The 22,033-nt window shown below is 37.8% G+C and overlaps 1 protein-coding gene across 1 annotated transcript in view; it reads right to left on the bottom strand.

Annotated features, from left to right (window-relative positions):
- LOC127812937 (ABC transporter F family member 3) overlaps positions 1–22,033 on the bottom strand; it is a 48,657-nt gene that overhangs the window by 24,947 nt on the left and 1,677 nt on the right. The window contains exons 3-11 of the mRNA XM_052353540.1: positions 12,925–13,108; positions 9,982–10,190; positions 9,659–9,817; positions 8,539–8,667; positions 8,349–8,450; positions 8,080–8,226; positions 6,842–6,904; positions 6,492–6,538; positions 6,260–6,319 (exon numbers count right to left, since the gene is read on the bottom strand). Coding sequence (XP_052209500.1) covers positions 6,260–6,319; positions 6,492–6,538; positions 6,842–6,904; positions 8,080–8,226; positions 8,349–8,450; positions 8,539–8,667; positions 9,659–9,817; positions 9,982–10,190; positions 12,925–13,108 — 1,100 coding nt within the window. The remainder of the gene's footprint in view (positions 1–6,259; positions 6,320–6,491; positions 6,539–6,841; positions 6,905–8,079; positions 8,227–8,348; positions 8,451–8,538; positions 8,668–9,658; positions 9,818–9,981; positions 10,191–12,924; positions 13,109–22,033) is intronic.

Genomic DNA, 22,033 nt, shown 5'->3' with positions numbered 1-22,033 from the left:
ATCCCGTAGACCACCCCAAAGGTATGGTTTTTCAGATCTGGTAGCCTATGCCTTTAACAGTGCAACTAAAACCATAGGAGAAGAACCCCTTACCTATGAAGAAGCAATGGCTTCTAAAGATGCAGAAAAATGGCAAGAAGCCATGAGATCTGAAATTGCATCTTTAAATAAGAACCACACCTGGAAATTGGTTGAAAAACCAAAAGGGCAGCGAGTGGTAGGTTGTAAATGGCTGTATAAAATTAAAGAAGGATCAGGAGATCAATCCAAACCTAGGTTCAAGGCTAGGCTTGTGGCTAGGGGGTTCACTCAAGTTCAAGGAGTTGATTTTAATGAAGTATTCTCCCCAGTTGTGAGGCATACTTCTATAAGAATACTCCTTGCTATCACTACTCAAATGAACTTGTATCTTGAGCAAATGGATGTCACCACAGCCTTCCTCCATGGGGACCTAGAAGAAAGGATTTTTATGAGCCAACCGAAAGGTTTTGAAGCTAAGGGAGCGGTGGAGAAAGTATGCTTGCTTAAAAAGTCCTTATATGGACTTAAGTAGTCCCCAAGGCAATGGTACAGAAAATTTGACTCGGTTATGTTAGGCCAAGGGTATTTTAGGAGTTCCTATGATTGTTGCATCTACTTCAAACACCTATCTGCTAGTATTTCCATATACTTATTGCTCTATGTAGATGACATGCTTATAGCAAGTCATTCTTCTCAAGAAATCCAGCTCCTCAAAGAAAAATTGAGAGCTGAATTTGAAATGAAAGAGCTGGGTGAGGCTAGAAAAATTCTAGAAATGGAAATTACAAGAGATAAGCCTCATAGGAAGATATACCTTTCTCAGAAATCCTACTTAGAAAAGCTCCTAGTTAGGTTTGGTATGGCTGAAGTTAAAACTGTTAGCCTACCTTTTGCAGCACACTTCAAATTATCCTCATATCAGTCTCCTAATCTTGAGGAAGAGAGAAGGGAAATGGATCGCATTCCATATGCTAGTGCTGTAGGCAGTATTATGTATAGCATGGTGTGCACCTGCTCGGATCTAGCCCACGGAATGAGTGTCATTAGCAGATTTATGGCAAATCCAGGGAGATCTCACTGGATGGGAGTGAAATGGATGTTTAGGTATATTAAAGGATCTATAAGAAACGCTTTAACCTATGGTGGAGCTAAATTAGGAGATGAAGCCAGCATCCTAGGATTCTCAGATGCTGACTATGCTGCAGACCTAGACAAAAAAAGATCAACAACCGGCTATGTCTTCCAACTGTGGAATTCAACTATAAGCTGGAAATCAGGCTTACAGCATGTAGTAGCCTTGTCCACTATAGAGGCTGAATACATAGCTGTAGCTGATGCCTTAAAAGAAGCTATATGGCTCAAGGGTCTAGTTAGTGAGCTCCTAGGTATAGATGTCAAAGCAACTTTGATGTGTGACAGTCAAAGTGCAATACATTTGTCTAAAAACCAAGCCCATCATGAAAGAACTAAGCATATAGATGTAAGGCATCATTTCATAAGGCAAATTGTTGAAGATAAAACTGTTTTACTAACCAAGATTGCAGGAGAAGACAATGCAGCAGACATGTTTACAAAACCGGTCCCTTCAGCAAAGCTTAGACACTGCATGAAGATCCTTCAGATAGATCCAGGAGGGCAGTGTTGATTCCAAGAAGTGAAGGTCTAAGATAAAGCCTAATCGAAGTACAAATGGGTGGAGATTTTGTTGTAACATTTGTATTAGATTAGGTAAAATGTATCTTCTGTTTACTGCATATATTTTCTGTTGTATGGTTAGAAATAGCTGATCTTCTAGAAGGTATGTTTCTAGAAGAAGTGCCAGCTGTATGTTTTTCTGTTAGGCGGTTAGTTGGTTTTATTTTATCCCATGTATTCCGCCACCCTTATATCCTATAAATAGGGGTCGTGGATAGGCCAGAGAAAAATAGCGTGAGAGTCTTAGTGTGCCAGAAATTGAGACGGTTTTGTTTCAACTTTCTGTCTTGAGTCGGGATTGAGTGCGAGAGGTTGGGAATAGCTGGTTATTAGCTTGGTTTCCCATTTTCCCTACAACTTTCAGAGTATATGGGCGGGAGGGATTAAGTTCTCGTTGTAATCATCCTTGGTTGACTTCAAGATAGTGGATTTGATTGGCTTCTAAGCAGTCTGGATGTAGGTCTTGGATTTCAAGACCGAACCAGGATAATTCTTGCTGTTTTCTTCTGTGATTGTGTTGTTTCTTTTGTGTTCTATAATATCAGTTTATCTTGAGTAAGTTAGGAAGCTATTTGGGTTGGGAGAATAGAGTAGTGTGCTGTGAGATACTCTAACAGACACTTATTTTTTGTGAAGCAATTGAGAATGAATTAAGGTGTATGAGGGGTGTCTTACATTGTTTTGAAGCTCTTTTTGGCATAAAATATAATTACCCAAAAGTGAGATCCTTGAGGTGGACAGGTTCAAGACTTTGAGGCGTTGGTAGCTTCTTTAGGTTGTAAGGTAGGTTGCCTTCTAGCTGTCAAGTTCGTAGGGTTTTAGTAGGGTAGCAGTTTACTTTGTTTGTTAGTAGTAGCAAATTATTTCTATAGAGGATCAGTTACAACCTGTAACTGATTTGTAACTATTGATTGGTTAACTATATATAAAGCTAACCAATCTGTTTGGAGAATCAATCAAGTACTGAATTCAGTTTCTCATTTCTCTCTCAATTTTCTCTCTGTTTTCCTCCACTTTCTCTCTCTTCTCTCTCCATTTCTTTCTTCCATTCTTCCTCTCAATTCTATTCTAAAAAAACCACAATTCAAGACAAGGTCTTGACACTATCTACTTATATTGGTCTTTGTTTTTAAGTGGTGTCATAAAAGATTAGGGGTTGTTCTCTTGGTGTTTCAATTTTCAACTTTGAGTTTTGAATTCATTTTCAGTTTTGTGTTTTGAATGTTTGTTTTGAGATTGCTAAAAACGTATTCTTTTTGTCAGTAGCATTTTTTGCATTTTGGAAATTTTGAGCGTATTTGTGATGAAGTCAAAACGACTTTTTGTTGTTTTGAGTTTTCTTTATTGAATTTTTTCTTGTTTTTGAAAATGCATTTTTCAAAATATGAAAGTAAACATGTTTTCACTATTTTGGAAAACTAAAAACTAAAAATGGCCTGAAAACAGCAAAGAAAACAGAGCCTTAGACTCCTGAAAATGCCAATGACTTTCCAAGGGAGCTAGAGTTACTTTTCTTAAAAGTTCCCTATCAAGTGCCCCTACCAATACCTTTTCCTTGCTTTTGGCTCCTACTTCTAACATTAAGAGGATGGAGAAGCTCCACATAGACTGACTTCATAATGGTTTGTGTAATGACTTTAAGTACCATCTCGTTAGTTACATAGATATGGTTTCCCTCCCTTATAACAAGGGTTGGGTATCAAGAACTTTATTACCTTCAATAGGTGGAAAAAGTAGCCTTTTGGTTGTGCAGAAGATTGCACAAAAGGTTGGTGGAAAAAGTATAGGTGCATTATAGGGGTGTCAAAACAGGTAAATAGGTCGGGTTTGGGCCGGCTCATTAACGGGTCGTGATTTGTTAAGGCTCAACCCAAACCTCATATGTTAGTTTATTGTGTCAACAACCCTCAACCCGAACCTGGACATGTTAACTAAACAAGTAAACAAGTTAACATCTTAAATACCTATTAAAGTAACATGTTACATGTATAGATCAAGTTGACGCTTTAACCTATTTAAGTACCTATTTAAATTTAAATACTAACCAAAATATTAAAACTAAAATAAAATAAAGTAACCCACAAATTACTAATTAAGTGATTAGTTTTGTTTTGATTCTTCTAAACAATCCACAATAGTTAAGACATAAACTATGAACAATACATCCATCATCCATGATACAACTTGAAAAATAATCAAAATATTAAAGTCTTGTATGAAAAATGACTTGGCAGAAAGTGAAAGAATGGAAATTGGAAAAGTTGTTGAGGGTATTTTGGAAATTAATAGATATTTTAATTAATGGGTCATGACGAGTCAATTTTGATTCCAAGTTTCGTGTTGACCCATTTAAACCTACCTTATTATAGGGTCAGTTTTGGTTTCTTTTTCTTTTTGGGTTGACATGTTATCAACCCAAACCCAATAAGCTCTTATCAAGTCAACCCAATAACGACTCAAACCTGTTAAGGGTCAACCCAAACCCACTAATTTCGTGTACAGTTCGGATTGGATCATCGGATTAGGTGATCTATTGACAGCTCTAGTACATTGAGAGGAATTGGTTCTTTTTGGCCTAGGATTTGGAAAGCCATTAGGAAAATTCAAGGAGTTTTCTAAGGATTTTTCTAATCTTATTTGCTTCCAAGTGGGTGAAATGACGAGGATTAGGTTCTGGACGGACAAGTGCATAGAGATAGATCCCTTAAGGATAGTTCTTGACATGTTTGCTCTTGCTTATGTCAAGGAGGTGCCTATTAGTGAGTGCTTCTGTTGGGTTTTTGCATGGAGGATTCTATCTAGAAGATGAAGAAGGCAGTAGAATCCATTAGACAAATGAATGCGACTGGAATTTTCTAAGTTAGAGAGTAGTTAACTTAGATATTTATTATAAGGGATATTTTAGTCTTTGTGTAGGCTAAATAATAGGCTCTGTAATTAACACCCCTATGGTCTATAAATAGGAGGCGATGGCTAGGCAGTCGGACATAACAAACTTTATTCATTTCTGTCTCTGAATACAAGTGAGATTGCCGAGAGGAAAGAAAAGGCTTTGAGAGTGGGAGAGTCTTTGTAATCTTTGTTAGAGGGCAGTGTACTTGTGTGATAGAGAGTGGAGGGTTCTTGTAAACTGTTTTTCTCTGGTTTCTAGTGGATTGCTCTCGGGATATGTGGTTGGATGTAGGACTGATCTTTGATCAGTTCGAACCAGGATATATCTTGCACCTTCTGATTGGTTTGGTTGTATCTCTTTCATTATTTCTTTGTTTAATTCTGTTCTTTCATTTCCAGTTTATATTTTCTGTTGTGGGTTGATTTCGGTTGAGGAGTGTTGAGAGATTTGGCAAACAAGAAGTATTGAATTGAGTTTCTAAGAGCTCCTAATCCTAACAACTTCCCACTTGACTAAGGATGTAGTGTGGTCTACAGGACTGTAAAAGCTGACTCAATGACTGCTTCTTGTGGCTTGCTTAATGACTATACCTTGACCAGTTGGCTTGGCAAGAATAGGACAGAATGGTTTGGTGCCTTTTACAAAGGGGAACTTTAGAGTTCATTCCTTCTACGGGATCTATGTGACAATGGGAGATTCAACTTCCCTTGGAAAGCCACCCATAGTGTGGATGTATCTCCATCGTTGCCTTCTTCATTTAGACAATTGCCCTAGATTCTATTGATTAGTGTTTCATGTGCAAGGAGAACAGTGGTTTCATGGATCATCTCCTCCTCCATTGGTGGGTGGCTAGATAGCATTGAGTTCTGCATACTTGATTTCTTGTTTCTATGTTGTGGAGGTTAGTTTCACAATATCCACTTTGTAATAAAACATGACCATATCTATTATCTTCACTCACTAACATGTCATGAAACTTTTCCATCCAAAGATGGAATTGGAACTTTATCTCCCCTCACTAGAGAGTTTTGTCAGTAAGGGCATCAAGTGTACAATTATGCCACATTGTTCTTTTGCATGGGTTTCTATTGTGAATGTTGCTTCTATAAATCAGTCACATTATGAATGTTGTGCCACTGGCACTCACCTTGTTCTGAAAAGGTGCAGTTGACGATGATAATGAGTAGGCAATGCTAGGTCCATGTTGGATTTTTTGCATGTTGGAGGTAGAGCAGCCCATGGATCAGCCAGCATATAGTTTGGGCTTCACTTCTTTTCGCTTTTTGTGTGCGCGTGTATATCATGAAAGAAATAGGAGAGCTTTTGAGGCCATAAAGAATTCTCTTTTTTGTTCAAAGGCATATATTCTCTCACCCTTTTTCTCTTGATTAGAGGTGGACTCTTATTTCCTACATCCTCCTTTTTGCAATTTAACAATAAACTTCTAGTTCTACATCTTCCTTTTTACAGGATTTTCCCCTTTTGAGGCATTTCTGTGTTTTATACATTGCTATTTAGGGAAAAAAGAAACATAATATTGAGTAGATGCTGAGACATTATACATATTTCAGAAACTAAATAGATTCATGTAACTTGAAGTCACCACATGATTTCGTTAACAATCAGAAAGCACCAATTATAACTGCAAACCTGAAACTTATTATAGGTGGACCTGGTCTGTCATCTGGACTTGGGAACTCAAACTTGTAGCTGCAAATCAGAAAGGCCGAAATTGGTATATTCAAACAGATATATGGGAATTAGAAGAAATAATCAACCAACTAAAGAATAAAATTAATTTAGGGGGGGGAAAAGGATAATCGAAATATGCATCCCTGCAAACTTGCACATGAATGCATAGAATTAAGGTAGTAATTCATACTCAGGGTCATTAACAACTGCATCCACATGAGCCATACGATCCAATGCCTGGCGAACGAAAGGGAAAAAAATGCAACCTAAGTTAAAATTATAAGCCAGAATATCAAGTGTACTAGAGAAGCTAACTAATTGATAGAAAACAAAATATATAAAATAGTACAAGTTCATAGATATTAGAATAATATCATAACACAATTAATCCAAGAAAAAGCCAAACAGCCAATGTCTGTTTCAGATTGTTTGAACTACAAAATATGGGTTCAAAGATATAAAGCAATACACTAAGAAGTAGAAATCAAAGCTGATCATAGCAGGCAACAATGATACTCTTGGAGCAAGGTTCATATGTACCTTAATTCTTGACTGGACTAGAGATGCACGCTTTGCATTGTAGCGGAACTTGTCAATAAAAGACTGCAACATACCACATATTACATCAATAAGTTTTGCATACACTACAAAATGGCCTTATAGTTTAGAAAAACATGACAAAGTAAGTCTTTAACTTTGATATCCGAAACATCTGTCGCAATCAACAACTAGCATGTCAAATCACAATCCATACAACTTCCCTCTTATAGTTACTGGCAGAAGCCAACATGTAAAAATGCACAGTAACAAAGGCTCCATACATATATTGTTATTTCCTCATACTTATCGTTATAGTTCTTCAGCCAACATCACACCACACCCCCCCCCCCCCCCCCAAAAAAAAAAAAAAGAAAAGAAAATATAAAGAGAAAAGTAAACTTCATCTGGAGGTTGCCATCCTGTAGTTGGATAATAGCATCTCTTATAGGCCAATCATACCAAAATCAATGGAAGCAAAACTCAGACAAATAAGTCCATACTACATCAAAATATTAGCTACACATTCAGTTTTCTAGAAATGGATCAAATTTTTCTCCACACAGGAGTCCGTCTAGATATGGGTGGAGCTGCTCTTTTGGTGCAATTAATTGCTAAAATATCGAATGGTGATAATGGCGAGAAAAAGGATGATGAGATGAATAAGCAGCATTACATGAAAATATAGCATAATAAACCAGCACTCTTTTATTTCTTGGGAGCACAAAGCAGCAATTATTGAAAATAAGATGCAGGAAATCATTGAAAATGACTTGAGCTGTGCAGTGAAATCCAATGAATGGATCACAAAGAATTAATTAATCCGATACAATGCTGCCATGACACATGAATAGCCAATTAAAACATGAAAGGTAGCAAACAAGAATATGCGTGACAGTAGGGAGCAGAACATGATTGAATTAGATCTTTTAATTGATTATATAGCTTCCGGAGAAAGACTGACTCCAAGATGATGCCAAAAAGGCCTGCCTTGTATTCTTAGGATGAACTCTAGAAAGATTGAAACATAGGCTTCTCTTTCAGCAGAATCCACAATGTTTTACACTGCAATAGTCCTTACACTAAAATAAAACAATAAATGGATAAAATAAAACTGCAATCTGAATTATAATAAACATCAACTCAATGTGATCAAGATAGACACCAGCGAAGGAAAGGAAAACAAAAGAAGAAAAATATATATGCAGCTTCAGGAAGTAGAATGAAGCAATAAAATCAACCTGCATATGGGACCTTGCACGTTCACTTGACTCAAATGCTTTCTGTTGGTTCTTAAGCTGCTCTTCTCTGGTCCTCTCAAAGGCATCATAGTTTCCTTTATATGCACTCAGTTTTTGTCCATGCAGATGAAGAATATCTGTGACTACCTGATATGTGAAGTTGGCCAGAGAAGGTCCAATTAACTATATAGCACAAAGTGTAGGCGCTAAATAACACTGAACAACAACACTAAAATCCATATAAGATATGCAAGAGATTAGGAGTGTACCGTGTTTAAGAATTCTCTAGCATGAGAAACAACTATAAACGTTTTGGGCCATTTCACAAGGTAAGCTTCCAGCCAGAGGACAGCATGAAGATCAAGATGGTTCTGCCACAAAAGGGATGAGAGTGACTTAATCCTAATTCTGCTGAAGATATGCAAGTCATGAAGTGCACACAAACCACATTCACTGTACCGTGGGTTCATCTAGTAGTAATATATCAGGCTCAACAAATAATGCACGGGCAAGTGCTATTCGCATTCGCCATCCTCCAGAAAAGGTCTTTGTAGCCTTCTTCTGCATATCTGTAGAGAAACTGAGACCCTGAGACGTGGTTCAGGAAACAGGAATAAGTGAGCGATAATAAAAATCTTTAAAATCAAGAACTCTCATTAAACTGGGAAATATAGTATGCAAAGAATGAGATTCCAGAAAGCATACTATCTTAGTAAACCAGCCATCAGCTTTGTAATATAATTGAATAGTTAGTAGTAATACATCAACCAGCCAGATCTCTAAGCTCTCTGATTAAACCATATGCCTATGAAGTATTTCATGGGAATGAAAGAAAGAAAGAGGAAACTGCACAATAACCTGAATAAAACCATTTCAGTTCTCTAAGCTATGATATATAAAGACTGCTAGAACGCTAAATTTTTATGTTCTGCTTCACAGTTGAAAAAGTTTAAGATAGCAAACCCCATTCTTAGTCAATAAAACCTCATTCAAGTACAAGATCTAAAAATGTATCAGATAAAAGGCAAAATTTTGAAAATTAATCCTACATTGGAATGAATGAAAGAAATACTAAACCTCAAAACCCTGGATGCCAAATGAAATAAACCAGTTCATTAATCTCACTGAGATATATAAACTGGTAATAGAAACTTCACATTGTGTTTCACCTAGTGGAAAAGATTAAGATAGCAATCTCTGAATCTCAGCCAATGAAGCTGATAAAACCAACAATATCTGAAAATGTATGAAAGAAAGAAAAAATTTGAACATGTAGAAGAGAGTTTCTATCCATGACAGCAAAGGAGTTCATTTCACATACAAGAGAAACACACACATAAATATGCACAAACTAGACTTCTTTTTCTCCCCTATTCTTTGATCCTCTTCCTGGTTATAATTTCAAATTCACTTTTTTTTTTAATTTACTAACACTGCTTTCCTATTTTCAAGTAGAACAAATACAGCTGCAAATCAAAAGATGCATGAGATGCCAACTTTAAGCTATAGCTCAAACTTTGATTCCAAGCAGGTACAAGAAATTAAAGCTAGCTGACAAAATACAAGCTCATAAACTTACAGCAAGAATGGAAGCTGCTCGTGCCTCAGCAGAATCAGCATCAATATGCTCAAGCCTCTTGTATATCTCTTGAAGCCTTTGCACAATAGCAGCTTTGTCCATCCCTGCTTTTATCTCCTCTTTAATCTTTCCAGATTCAAAATCCATCTCCAATTCTCTCTTGAGTACCATGAAAAATAAAACTTATCAGTGGGCCTGATACATGGGAAGTTGGCACAGAATCCATCCACAATAATAAAAAACAACAAAATAAAACCAACAAAACAGAGACTGCTACTATAACCAATATTCTTCACTAACAATGAAGAGTTGTTATGCCCAACCTGTAATGCAAGTAAACGAACTTCTTCTTCCAAAAGCTGAGTTCTTTCAAGATCAGCATTAAGAACACACTGCAATGCTATTGTATCATCACCAACCACTTCCTGCTCCACATGTAATATCTGGCAGTTACTAGGAATACCTTCAATAGCATGCATAGCCATATAGCGAAGGAAAGTTGTTTTCCCTGTTCCATTTCTTCCCACCAGACCTGTATAATAATAATAGCAGCACAGTGCCAGACATCAAAAGGTAATACTTTGCACTTCAACCTATCTACGTGCTCAAGGACAGTCTCAACTGAATGTCAAAAGAATTTAGTGCCTAAATATACTTCGCCATAGATTAATGTTTTGCCATTTTCAAAACTACATGCCATAGCATAGCTGTCAAAGCTGCAATGCACGCTGAGGTGGAAAGAATGCTAGGAGCTAAGGCATGTGCCTCATAGATGTGAGGCGCTCATTTATTCATAATGTGTCTAAAATACTTACATACCATTATTTTCAGTTTAATACTATGAATAAGTAAAATCATAAGATCATGAATGACAATTTTCCTAAATATTATAAACAATGTAGTCAAAAGAAAGAGTGGCACCTGGACGACACAAGGCACCATGGAAGCACCTCGCAAACTGCCAGGCAAGGCTCCTTCATGTAGGAGCCGCCTAGCGTACGCCTCTATGAGGCATCAAGCGTCGCAGATCCTCACCTAGGTAAACCAACGGAAAGCACTTTAAGTTTTCTTTTGATTTCTCCCATGTTTCTTACTTTTCTGTAGTTGTAATGGCCACCATCTTGTAGATCTGAATGAGGCAAGGTTGAGAGAAGTCCGGAGGTCATTGGAGCCATCACATGCTGAGAACCCTCGACATGCGACGGCACGTGGCTGACCCTTTTGGCGACCATGCTTCACCGCCTATGACTGGCGACCCTCCAATGACCATCCCTCCTCTAACATGCCTCTTGAATATAGCCAGATCTGCTGTGGGTTTTCTCAAACTGTCAAGTGCAACTTTCGTTTGTCCTTTTTTCTGGGTTGAACTTCAAATGAAGCTTTCATCTCACTTCTGTGTTTTTGTTTTTGTGTTTTTGTTTTATATTTTGTGTGTTTGTTGCTGAAATAGAGTTGAATATAATATTCAATATTGTTTATCGCTTAAATTAGTTCGCAAATATTGAATGTTGTTTATTGATTAAGAATATTGAATATTAAGTTGAAAATTGTTTGTTTGTATTTGAGAATATTTTAGATATTTTAATATTAAGCATCATTGATTGCCTTTCATATTAAATATTTCTTTTTAAATTTGGCTGCTTGCTTTGCTCAGGTGAGCACCGTTTTGGCGCCTAACGCCTTGGGCAATACAATGCCATAGTGCCTTAAGGGTGCCTTTTACCCCTGACTAACTAGATTATCAAAAATAAATAAAAAAAATTGGCTTCATAACAACATAAAAAAAATAGACAAGCACCTAGTAGTGCATTAGTTTAAAAAAAAAACACATTAGCTATAAAAAAAAATAAAGAACTTACAGAAAAAGTATAAAACAAATTTAAACATATGAAATAAAACAATTTAAGTAGTTTATCTAAAAAAATTACCATACATTAATTAAAAAATAAACAAAGAAGCTTGTAAATCAACTCCTTGGACTGTCAAACAGCTAGTAGCAAGAGAGAACCAACAAGCACCAAGAGGGAGAGAGTGAAGAGGGAGGACTAGCCAAACAAATCATTGGAAGAGAGCAACAAAGAGAGAAGACACCCACACTCTCCAGATCAAAACTCGCCACTAGAGTGTGTGCCTACCTCCGGCAACACTATCAGTGAAGAATAGGTCACTAGATGAATCACCACACATCCCAAATGGGACTTCAGCACATGAAACTCAGTTGCTGCAGTCTCTTGGGGCGTAATGACTCCAGCATACCTCTAATTAGCCTCTCCTAGCTCACCTCTCGTAGATCTATAAGAATCATCTCAATGAACAGAAAAGGCAAAGATGGCAAGCATTCAAACAAATTAAAAGGAAAAAAGTGTTCCTCTGAAGCTTTGGTTGTGATTGATGAGGGTTCTTTGTTGCAGTTGACTAAAGAAGCTTTGGTGGTTGTCTTAAGCCCAAATAAATGAGGCTTATATCTTGTATCTCACAAAGCAAATAAGGTGTGCACCTCATCTGCCTGGGTGAGGGCCTCAGGAGGTTCCTCACCTCACTTCAGCAGAGTTGCAGCCTGACAAACATGGCTATGACTGAATCTAATGGATTATAATTCTTATTTAGTGACAATTTTCAAACCCTAGTCTTTCTAGGGGTGCAAACCTCGGAGGTAGTGTAATCCAAATGCTGAACTCAGTTTACTTTCTTTTTTGTTTTTTCTATTTTTCATGAAAATAATCACACCAATTTCTTTTCAATCTACAACAGCCTTTTTTTTTCTTTTTTCTTTTTTTTTTGGCTCGGCACTCTAGAATGGCTTTACTATCATGAGAGTTCAACCAATGAAGTAAGTAGTCGAAAGTGTCCCCCCCGCACCATCTAATTTCATCTAATCATAAGAATACATCAAAGTGAAGGTATTGGAAGTAGAAGGATCAATTCCTCGCTCTTCAACAAAAAAGGGGAGGAGAAAAGACCAAATACATTGAAGTGGCTGCTTGATGTTCACATTAATGCAACGAATTGATTGTAGAAGCCCTACATGTTGAAGCACCTAAGATATGGTGATATCTGCTGTGGGCAAAATAAACCCTACATGTTGATGAAACATCTAAGATAATTGACTTGATCAACCAACATGAGTTATCACTAGCTGGGAAGTGTAGCAAGTAGGTGAGACAGCAAATAGATTGCTCTTGATAGAGATACATCAAATTTTTTTATTTCTTACATCAGTTCTAGGGAAAAACAAAAAAACAATCTTGAAGATTAAGCAAACTTACCATAATGTCTTCCGAATGAAAGTGTCACAGTACCATCAACAATAAGATCCCGACCACCCACCGAGACATTGAAGTTCTCCATATGGATATCCTTGACAGCTGGTGCGTCACCATGACTTACACATACAACAGGCATTCCGGCCTTGGCAGCTTCCATTTCTGCTAAATGCATTTGGTATTGTGCCTGAATAATCAAAAGAAAAATGGTGAGAAGCATAGGAATAAAGCACCATAATGCCTAATTTAGAACAACACTGACAAACATACAGGAAGCGGCTCATTTATATCAATATTTCAAGAACCAAGCCAAATATCAATATTTCAAGAACCAAGCCAAACACAAAACCAATCTTTGACTGGTTTGAGAAGAACTTTATCATATAATCATACAGCAATCTCAACTGCAAAATCATGACAATAGTTACTGATACATTGTTTTATCTTTTTTTTTTTTTTTAATGAAACCTTGCTTGTGGATTGAGTAATCCCCTCAACACTTCAAGTGTTGAATGTGTTCTTCCTATTTAAGTCAATCCCAAGCTTGGATAAAAGAGGGAATATTGTGTTAGCTGGCCAACAGACACCATAAAATTCATTGGATCAAAACATTATCAATGGCAAAATGAGAAAATCATTGGAGTGTGACCCTCTTAATGACACATGGTATTGCTAGAGTGCAATGAAGTTATGACCCTAGGGTTTGGCTAGGGTTTAGATGGAAAATTGAGAAGAATTCGGGAGAGAGAGAGAGAACTTGGAGGGAGACAGCAAGAATAGAAGTGGAATAGAGAGGAAGGGAAAGAAGAGCACAAAGATGCGAGAGAGAAATCTTAGAGAGAACTGAAAAGAGAGAAGCATTCAATCAATTATTACTTAATATCCTCCAAAAGAGCCTCTCGGGTAGCTTATATAGCTACTCTCATTGTTAGTGCTTTCAGTTATCATTTGTAACTGAAAGTATTACAACTTCTCATCTAAAACAGAAATGTAACTAAATGAATACAAGAAAAAATACAAATAAGTAATTGCCGCATGCTTAATGACCGTTGTATCCTAGGGTCATGACAATCCCCTCTCCTTAAAAGATTTCTTGTCCCCAAGAAATCACAGCAAGGCTCTAAAATGATTTTGGTCATTGATTCTCCATGCCTCCCCTCAGAAGAAATTACTTCATCCAATTCCCATCTTCACTACCTGGTTTCTCCTTCGCCTTTTCTTGTACTTGGCTCTTGGTTTCCTTTTCCTTTGCCTTCCCATTTCTTTTTCTCCAAAAACAATAGTACTATGATTTGTTGCAACACCTAGTTCAACCATCCACCCATGCCCTGCTGCTATCAAAATTAATTTGAATTGACTAGTCATACCTTCCACCGTATCATCTCCAACAGTATAGAGGGATTCAAACTGCTCTGCAAGCCAAAACCAAAATTGATGCAGTTGCTCTCCCCCAAAAATTTGAACAAGCACAACAGCAAGAGTCTTGTTTTCCTCGACAACAAATTCCTCCACCGTCTTCCCAGCATCTGTTCCTTCCTCATCTTCAGTAGGGGTCTCCTTCATTGGAGTATCTCTTACTTCCTGCACATATAAACTGTGATTCCCACCGACATCCTTGCTCATTCTTTCCTCCTTGCTGGATTTTTTTGTTACAATTGGCTGGTCCCACTCCAAGTTTTCCTTAGATTCGTGTTCGATCGGATTTGCAGCTATAGAGACTCCTTCAATCTGTTGGCTGCTCTTAGTAGATCTGTTAGGCTGCAACTCATTCTTTCTAAATATGGCTTCCAAGGCTCGTTCTTGATCCCTTGCTTTCTCAGCCACTTGTTTCACAGTTGTAGGCATCATCATCTTAACCAATTATCTCAATTTGTCCTTTAGACCTCTAATAAAATTGGAGACAAAGTATCTCTCCGTTAAGGCAGGTTGCAAGGTCAACATCAAAGACCTTAATTCGTCAAACCTATCCTGATACTCCATCACCGATCCGACCTGTTTAAGTTTGTGAAATTCGTCAATCGCTTCAGTCATTAACTTCTCTCCAAACTGGTCACCTCGATCCTCCACAAACTCAGTCCGATTAACCTCCATTTCAATTGAAATACTGACCCGATACATCTTAGCAAGCCGAACCAGCAATTCGTCCATTCGATCCAGCATTTGCTTGAAGTTGGTGCAACTTTTCTCCCATGATTACACATCATTTTCCGCAGCTTCCTCAGTTCCTCTTGAGTTGAATCCAGCAAATCTTCCCATAGAGAAATGCTGAGACTGCATCATAGATATACTATTATCATGAAGCTGTTCTTTTTGGTACAAGTCCATGGCATAATCAGCATTGCCACCTATGAATCCTGGTAAAGCCGGAAAATCTTCATTGCTGAACTCTTGGTTTTGCTGAACAATGGGGCTAACTCCAAGGTCTTGTTTACAAAGTGAACCCAATTGTCCTTGAGACCCTCCAGCAGAACTAGGATGGCTAGTTAGCTGGACACGGTTCTGAGATAATGGCCCCCCAACAGTTGGATAGGAGTTTCTTAGTATAGAGATCACCTGGGAAGAAGCTTGTTGAAGTACACCACTGATTAGTCTGTTAGGGCCTTGAATACTTAAATTTCCAGAGCCACTGCTGGCAGCTAAATTAAGGCGAGAAGCAAGACCAGGCATAGATAATCCTCCACCAGAACTCATGCTTCTCCTGATGCTTCCTCCACCTACCCTATTTCTCATTGAACTGGTTATTCGAGGACCAACATTTCCTAGAATTGGAGACACTCCAAGTCCTGGAACAGCACTACAGTTACCCATCACTGCAGCAGTTGGCAGAATGCTAGGAATAGAACCACCAACTCCATTATTGCTGCTACTAAATCCAGGGCTTCCAACAACACCAATTCCACCTCTATTTGTCATGCTTGAGTGATCGACTCAAATTCAGCAACCTTAGATTCCAAAAGGCTGGATCTGAATCAACTTTTAGTTGCTGCTGATGGCCTCCAAATCAATTACCCTTCAAACAACCTACTGGCTCTGGTTAATTTCAGAAGACAACCTGTCCTAATCAGCTTCGAAAATTTGCCTACAACTTCTGAAATCAACACTTCCACTGCGCAACTCTAAAACCACAAATTCAGAAGACAACCTGTTCTAATCAGCTGTTGATTGAATCTGTTCGGTCTCCAAATTCACTAGAATTCAGTCACTGAAATTGCTTCGATAAATTGCCAAGACCTACTGATAATCGATCGCTTCCAATCCACAACCTTAGCAGCTTCAAGTTTAGCCAATCTAAATTCACTGGAATCTAAATTCAGCAAACTACTCCGCCTCGATCACTGCTAAGATCGCTTGGGAGCTGCCTAACTCACCGCCTAGGGGACGATCGACTCCGTTACAGTACTTCAAAGTCGCCTCCAGATCTCAAATGAAAGTCACCGTTGGAAATTAATAACAGAGAAGTATCATTCCACTCGCCGGAATTCCGCCAGATCGCCGAAATTAACCCCTGGACCGTTTCCAATCGCACCTTCCTTCCCACCTCGGTCACATGCAGTGACCTAGACCTATTCCGAGAGTCGCTTGCCTTGCGTTGCCTGCAATTCCGACCCTTACTGATCTGCCGAGGGCCATCGGATCTGTTGCAGCTAAGTTGTCATGATCCTACTTTGTTGCAGTCTTCCTAAGGATACGATTGGTTTTGGCGGCTGCCAAAAATCAATCTGAATACGTTGATCACTGTCGAAACTCTCCCGACCTACATTGTCTTCAATTCCGAGCCGAAATTGCTTTGATCGGCTTCGCCTTCCCCATCCGAGTTCAACTCCAGCTTGCAACTGGTCGCTATCTACTCACAACCAACGCCAATTAAGATCCGCAATGGATTCACCACCCAATCACCGTCCACTTCAGCTTGCATCATCGAAAATCGCTGCTTCTTCCCAAACTTACTGCCGAGGATTGTCGGAATCACCGCCACTTCCGGAAACGCCTACTGCCTTGATCAGTTCTGCAATCTATCGTCTGAACTCACCTGCTGCTACCGGATTCCGTAGTAGCCTTCAAATTTCAAGAATCAACCTCCGCGAGACAGCAAATATCGATCCGTTAGAGATTAATCAATAAAGAAAGCCGCCGAGAAATGGTGGCTCTGATACCAAATGTTATGACCCTAGGGTTTGGCTAGGGTTTAGATGGAAAATTGAGAAGAATTCGGGAGAGAGAGAGAGAACTTGGAGGGAGACAGCAAGAATAGAAGTGGAATAGAGAGGAAGGGAGAGAAGAGCACAAAGATGCGAGAGAGAAATCTTAGAGAGAACTGAAGAGAGAGAAGCATTCAATCAATTATTACTTAATATCCTCCAAAAGAGCCTCTCGGGTAGCTTATATAGCTACTCTCATTGTTAGTGCTTTCAGTTATCATTTGTAACTGAAAGTATTACAACTTCTCATCTAAAACAGAAATGTAACTAAATGAATACAAGAAAAAATACAAATCAGTAATTGCCGCATGCTTAATGACCGTTGTATCCTAGGGTCATGACAATGAGCTAGGGAAGGTGCATCAATGTCAGGATGTAGAGATTTTGACATTTTTACAGACAGATGTGAGTAAAAGTTAGTCAAAGATCATAGATTAATTATTGGATCATGGAACATCTAAACTTGGATGGTAAAATCTACGCAAGGGGTTAATGTCATGGCCATGTGGTTAGGAGAAGAATTCATATTATGTGCCTCTAAAAGACAAAGTGGGTTGGAATTGGAGAGAGGGATAAAACATTTATAGAGTTTAGATATAGACTTCAGTACTCAGGGAAGAATTGTGTAGGAATGGAGTAGGGATTATATGGATAAGACTTTAAAGGATAGCCTAGTGGATGTGAAGAAAAAAGGGGCAAGATTATTGCAGCTAAAGGTGTTCTAAGAGAAGAAACTATGGATATCATTCATACATATGCACCACAGGTTTAGTTAGGAGAACAGCTAAGAAAAGAGATTTAGAGGGGTAATTGCAAGGAATACCCAGAGGAGAGAAGATCATCATAGGAGGTGACTTAAATGGTTATGTTGCAGAGAAGTGAATGGGTATAGAGATGTACATGGGGGTTATGTATTTGGATTTTGGAAAAAGAAATAATAAGGACAAAGATATTCTGAATTTTGCCACGACATATGAGCTCATCATAGCTAATACTAGGTTCCACAAGCAGGAAACCTAAAGACTTTTACAAGACTTTTACATACATGCCACAACGAAGAAAACCTAAAGAGAAATATTTTAGAAAAGAAAAAGAAAAACCAAAAACTTTTGAAAAACCTATATCACTGACTTCGCAAAAACCTATATCACTGACTTCACACAAAAGATGGAGAAAGATATATACATATATATATAAGCCAAAAGCCTAAAACAAGAGGAAGATGTTGTATCATATTTTTTGGTATATGAGAAAATGTTTTTGATGCAAAATCTATATTTGTGAAAATCATGTTTCGAAATAGGCTGTCATATTTCGAAACAATGCATAAGTAGTTTTTAGGCGCGAATGCTTAAATGTTTGAAAGAATCCAAATGCATGTATGATGTTTTGAAACCAAGTGTCTATGTTTCGAAACACTGTTCTTATATGTTTCTATATATGTTTCGAAATGGTCTTGGTCTAGGTTTCATTGTTTGCTAAATCTGCATATCATATTTCGAAACCTATCTTGAATTTTAAGAAGTATATTTCGAAACCCACCCTATCATGTTTCGAAATCTATGTCTCTGTTTGGAGAGCATTCAATCGTTTTTGAGTTGCAAATGTTTTGAAAGAAGTTTTCGAAGTATGTTTCGAAACCTCATATCTATGTTTCGAAACCTCTGACTCTATGTCAGCAGAATATTTTCAAAACCAAGTAGCATGGGAGCTGAATATTTGTTTAATCAAAAAAAAGCATCTAAATGTCTTTTTAAAGTAATTTCTCCATGCCCTGCAATCTCATTTGTTAAATGACTAAGTGGAGACTATTTTATATCCCAATGGCCATAAGATTCCTCAAGGATATTGTCTCCCACTTGTCTGTGTCTCTAAGTGCTTTGTCCAGCTGGAAGCTATGATGTTTCGAAACCTAATGTTCATGTTTCGAAACCTTGGTCTATTTCTATAATGTTTCGAAACACAGTATGCATGTTTCGAAACCTACTTTTCTGATCTTGTCTCTAACGGCTATTTTCAATCAGAACTTTGTTTCTTAATATATATAGCAGTTCTTTAAAGATGTATAAGACATACAACACCCAAGAACAAGAGAGAGCAAGCACTTATTCATTCATACTCTCAAAAGACACAAGTTACACTCACAAGCACATGTGAAAGAAAATAGTTGACAAGCATCCAACGAAGATCCTTTATATCCATCTTCAAGTGTGCTGTGTGAAGTGAAAAAGGAGAAGCAAGCAAAAGCATTCTTTCATCTAAGCTCTCCTACTCTCAAACCAAAAAGGTTTGTACAGCTGTGTTTTGGTAAGTCGTTTCCATTACGTAAATCCATTGGGCTGTAAGAGGTAAACTTCATTTATCTCGTTTAAAGTTGTAAGGTTTGAGTTAAGCCATAAAAACTCACCGTGTAAGGTTTTAGGGTGAACCGTGGTAAAACCCTTAGTGTGTTGATCACTAAGTGAAAAGTGATTGTGGTTGAAAATCCTTCAAGTGGGTAAACTTGAAGATAGTGGAGTAGGCGGATGCCGAACCACTATAAATCTCGTGTGCAAGTGTCTTGATTATTTTCTTTGATTATTGGTGGTGTCTGTGCATTCAAAAGAATCAGTTTTCAAAAGTTAAAGAAGTTTCGAAATAAGCAAACCTAGAGAGCAAGATTTCCAAACATACTATAGTAGGTTTCAAAACACACCTTCCAGTAAGTAAGATTTCGAAACATACTCCTTCAGGTTTCGAAACCTAATATCCTGCTAGCTAAAGTTTTTCAAGTTTCTGAAAAGAACACCCGAATCCCAATTCACCCCCCCCCCCCCCTCTTGGGATATATTTGCCATTATATAGAACTAACAGAAGAGAGATTTGAGGTTAAGTGAAACACATAACCAATGATGACGACGACAATCACAAGCCTCCATCCTACTACATGGAGTTGACTCCATGAATCTAGACCTCCAACCATTTCTATCCATGATCACATCATCTATAAGGCCATTATAATCCATGTTAACCAAGGGAAATAGATAAAAGACAAAAATCGAAAGATTCTAGTAAATGACAGGGCGATCAAGGAGCAATGGAAAGAATATTTCTTGAAGTTATTCAATTAAAGTGGAGAAACAAGTGTTATGTTAGGGCACATAAGTAACTTTGGAGATAGCAATTACATGTTCTATAGACTTATTTGCCCAAATGAAACAAGGCAAGCTATGAGAAAGATGAAGAATAGGAAAGTAATTGGACCAGATATCTCGATAGAAGCATGGAAATACATGAGAGAAGAGATCATTTTTTGGTTACTGAAATTATTTAACATGACCCTTAAATTCTAGTTGATGAAAATTATTTTAATGGGAGATGAGAATGTTATGGTGGATGTGCAATCATACAAGCCAAGACAAAAAGAAACAAGATCATACGGCATACGGATAAGTGACACTTATTGAAAGACGAGATGCGGGCATCATGACTAAGATGGTTTGAACGTGTGAGAAAAGACCAATAAAAGCACTTTTGAAGCAACTGGATGAAATAGAGAATATCTATAGAAAAAGGGGGATAGAGAGGGAGAGAGAGACCAAAGAAAACTACAGGGGAAAACCCTTAAATATTACATAGAATGTAATGGTTTTACAAAGCATATGGCCATAGATGGAGGTCTGGAATACACATAGCAAACCCCACCTAAAGGGATTAAGGCTTGTCCCTATTGTTACTATCATCGTTGTTGTAAATGTAAAACCACACATTCATTTCTGATAAGAGACAAGAGTTGCATCCGAGATTTGGTGCCCCCCCATAAACACACTTTAGAATCAGAAACCAAGCATATACAAATAACCTCCTAAATTGAGAAGTCAAAAGACTTCAACCAAAATCTGGTATATACTACTGCCAGATTAATAAGCCTGAAGTCTTTTAATTCTAGTGCACCCTTTTCACAAGGATAAAGGCAATGAACAAGGTGTCCCTAGTGCAGAATGCTTCCCCTATAGGAAGGTCAAGAGAGGTTCATTTTTTAATGTAAAATTACCCATTGTAAAGAGCTAAACCAGCAACCTTCCAGACACACGAAGCAACCTCACTATTGCTACCAAGACTCTCAAAGGTGAGGAACAAATTATTTAAAATTTCTTTAAATTTAAAGGAACCAAAAAAAACTCTCTCAACGCATCCATCAAGTCCTTCCAAAGATATCCATATTGACATACTATTTCAATAACCACCAAACATCCACATTTCCAATTATTAATATATATTTCTTACCACCCTTTGGGTTTTTGATGGAGAAGTTCGGGCATGCAACAAATACCACCTTGTGTGGAGGATAAGGTACACATGCTCATGTCCATGGAAGGCGGTGCTTTGGGTATAAGATGGTTGGAGCTTTCAACAAGGTTTTTCAAGGTAAGTTGCTACTTTCTTTCTTTTTTTCTCTTCTTTTCTTTTCTTTCGTTTTTTTTTTTTTTTTTTTTTTTGGCAAGACTAGTGGTGGTAGGAAACTATATGGTGCAAAGTGCTGACTTTCTTCTACTTCTACTAGAAGGCCACATGCATGTACATTTAGACAGGCCTTATCAAGGTGAGAGATTATTTCTAGCAAAGCTTAAATCACTCAAGGAGGACAATAGTAAAAAGTTTGGTTGAGTAGTTGGTGCGGATGGACATGTTCTATTGGTGATATATTTAAAATCTCTCAGACAAGGCTAATGGTATAGATTTCTCTGCAGATAGTTTCTTTTTTTCATTTATTTTGGTCAGATTATGTCGTCCCAATACTCAAGAAGAAATTTTCAAGATATGGACTATGTTTCCATCTTAACAAGTTTATTGACTAACCAACCAGCAGGGAGGGAAAGGACTTCCTAATGTGGAAAGCGTCCAAGTGCTACTTTATTGTCTGCTAGTTTTAT

The sequence above is a fragment of the Diospyros lotus genome, chromosome 11, assembly GCF_014633365.1.
Source record: "Diospyros lotus cultivar Yz01 chromosome 11, ASM1463336v1, whole genome shotgun sequence".
Classification (NCBI taxonomy): domain Eukaryota; kingdom Viridiplantae; phylum Streptophyta; class Magnoliopsida; order Ericales; family Ebenaceae; genus Diospyros; species Diospyros lotus.
This window is presented reverse-complemented; position numbering and strand designations above follow the sequence as displayed.